The sequence below is a fragment of the Crocuta crocuta genome, unplaced genomic scaffold, assembly GCF_008692635.1.
Source record: "Crocuta crocuta isolate KB4526 unplaced genomic scaffold, BGI_CrCroc_1.0 scaffold234, whole genome shotgun sequence".
NCBI lineage: Eukaryota > Metazoa > Chordata > Mammalia > Carnivora > Hyaenidae > Crocuta > Crocuta crocuta.
In genome coordinates this window covers 2,943,001-2,945,833 of record NW_027529647.1, presented here as the reverse complement: position 1 = coordinate 2,945,833, position 2,833 = coordinate 2,943,001, and the positions used below count along the sequence as shown (strand labels likewise).

At 59.3% G+C, this 2,833-nt stretch overlaps 1 protein-coding gene across 1 annotated transcript in view; it reads right to left on the bottom strand.

The window, feature by feature from the left end:
• Positions 1–2,833, bottom strand: part of RPL3L (ribosomal protein L3 like) — an 8,810-nt gene that overhangs the window by 4,439 nt on the left and 1,538 nt on the right. The window contains exons 4-6 of the mRNA XM_077762786.1: positions 2,364–2,537; positions 1,811–1,959; positions 23–191 (exon numbers count right to left, since the gene is read on the bottom strand). Coding sequence (XP_077618912.1) covers positions 23–191; positions 1,811–1,959; positions 2,364–2,537 — 492 coding nt within the window. The remainder of the gene's footprint in view (positions 1–22; positions 192–1,810; positions 1,960–2,363; positions 2,538–2,833) is intronic.

Below are 2,833 nucleotides of genomic sequence, written 5' to 3'. Positions count from 1 at the left end.
TGGACCTGAGGGCAGCGCTCACCAGTCCTTGTAGAAGCGGCGGCGGCACTCGTCGCTGAGGTGTTCTGCAAAGATGGTCTTGAAGCTCCGCAGGCCCCGAGGAGTGGCCACGTAGCCCACAACGCCGACCACCACCAGAGGCGGCGTCTCCACAATGGTCACTGCCTCTACTTCCTCCCGCCTGGAAATTTCTGGATGGGACCCAGAGACAAGGGCATGAAGGAGAGCCTCTGGGAAAGAGATGGCGTGGAAGAGCCAGCTACATCCCTCCCGCCCAAGGGGATGGAGCACCACGGCCTTAGGGCGCCCACTGACCTCCAGCCCCCAGCCGGCACCCTCCCTGTCCCTTCTCTCTGCTCCGTCTGGGACAAGGGGCAGGTGCGGGGCAGGGTCCTTCAAGTGGCCTCTGCTAGCTCTGACTCAGGTCTCAGACAATACTTGACCTGCTCCCGGCCTCAGTTTCCCCACCAGATCGTCTGGAAATGGGCTAGCCAACAGCCAGGCCGCATCCCCCAAAGGGGAGGGCTGGGATTCCTTTCGTGTTGTAATTTTATTTTTTATTTATTTATTTTTTTAAATACTTTTATTTATTTCTAGGAGAGAGAGACAGCGTGAACAGGGGAGGGTCAGAGAGAGAGAGAGAGACACAGACTGTGAAACAGGCTCCAGGCTCTGAGCTGGCAGTCAGCACAGAGCCTGACGCGGGGCTCGAACTCACAAACCGCGAGATCAGGACCTAAGCGAAAGTCGGACGCTTAACCGACTAAGCCACCCAGGCGCCCCTCGTGTTGTAATTTTAATAGTTATGAATATATGTTGAAGAGTTATAGCAAAATACCTATACTTTCTCTAAAACCCATGATTTTATAGATGTTATTACTGACACTAAAACAAAGTAAAAGTATGTCTAAAAAATGGATGAGGAGATGGGGAGCCTGTGTGGCTCAGTTGATTAAGTGTCCAACTCTTGATTTCAGCTCAGCTCATGGTCTCACAGTTCGTGGGATCGAGCCCACCGTCAGTGTGGAGCCTGCTTGGGATTCTCTCTCCCCTCTCTCTGCTCCTCCCTGCTCACACACTCTCTCTCCCTTTCTCTCTCCCTCCCTCCCTCTCTCTCTCTGTCTATATGTGTGTGTGTGTGTGTGTGTGTGTGTGTGTGTGTGTGTGTAAGGAGAGATGAAGAACAGATGAGTTCCAGAAAGTTGGAGGGGTGAAGGGCAGCAGGAAGGACTCCTGTGGGGATGGAATGTTCCATGGTACACACATTTACACACGGCAGAGCCACGTAGAACTATATATGCACACGCACGCGTGCACAGACGCACAGGAAATGTGACAGGAAACCTGAACGTGATAGGTGGATTGGATCCATGTCAATATCCGGTTGTGACATATTCCCATAGTTCATAAGCTGTTTCCATTAGGAAACCGGGCCAAGGGTGCATGGGATCCTCTTAGAGCCACGTGTGAATCCACAAGATCTCAAAACAAAAGGTCTGTCACGGCCCTGCCTTCGAACCGTAGCTCCTCGCTTACTGACTGGTGACGGGCAAGTTTCATAACTGCTTAATTTCCTCATCTGTAAACTGGGGGTGATGACAGAACACACCTCGAGGGGCGGCCCGTGGTCAGCGCTTGGGGACAGCAGTGTCCTGACTGTGGTTCCGGCAGCGTGGCCTCGCCCTTTCTGGGACCGTTTCCCGTCCTGGACCCCCGTCCTGGCTCCCGGCCTGAGGAAGTTTTGCCAGACCCTCCGGCGGCCAGAGACGCTCCTCACCCTCCCCGCCCGTGTCCCCCGGCAGCCACTCACTGAGCCCCGGCCGGTGCACCTCTCGGAGGGTGTGCGTCATGCCAGCCTTGTAGCCCAGGAAAGCCGTGAGGTGCACCGGCCGGCTGGGGTCGTCCCGGGGCCAAGTCTTCACCTTGCCCCGGTGCCGGCTGCTNGGAGCTGGGGTGTCGCTGGGCCCAGAGCCCAGACCCGGAGAAGTGAGTTAGAGACCCCAGGCGGGCCCTCACGGTCTTCAGTGCCTGCACCTGTCTACAGGGAAGGAGGGAAGGTTGGCGCCGGGGCAGTGTCTTGGGGACCCAGGCGGCACCACACTCTCCTCCCCCGCGGGCTTCCCGCGCTGGTGGGACAGGCGCACACCGTGGCCCAGGGCTAGAGGGACAGGGAGCCACGGCCATCTGTCTATCTTCTTGCCCATTCCACGCCTGATGGCCTGAGCTCTGGCCCCCTATTGTCCCCTTCCGTCCGTCACCTCCTCCCCTGCAGGCCCAAGGGCCATCCCTGCTGGGAAGAGACTCCAGGCGCCCACCTGCCCCTCCCAGGAAGCTGGCTGCTTCCAACCCCCTAGCCCACTGACCATGGCAGCCGCTCCCGGCCCGTCAGGAAGGGAAGGGGCCTCCCCGACAGGCGCCGGAGGTCGAGTGGCAGGGCCAGGGTGCACAGCAGCCAGGTCCCAGATTTAGCCCCTGGCAGAGGAGCGCGGTCATGTTCCGTGGCGGGCATGGGCTCTGGTGCCAGGAGCGGGCCTGGCCTGGGGCGGGGCGAAAGGGGACATTCGATGGGCAGGCTGGGGTGGGGACACCTGGAGCCAGGCCTGTCACTCCTTTTCCCCAGGGCCCGGGACTGGGCCCCCCCCCCCACTTTGTGTTCTGCCTTGTGTTACCCCCCTAAGGCCAGGATCAAGTTGGCCTGGTAAAGTGTCGAGGAACCCCGGTTGGGGAGAGGGCTTCTTTCAGGCTGTGAGGAGGGTCTGGGCCACTCTGTTGGCAGTGAGACAGAGGCAGATCCTGTCCCCACCTGAGGGCTGGGGGGGGGCGGGGGGGGGGG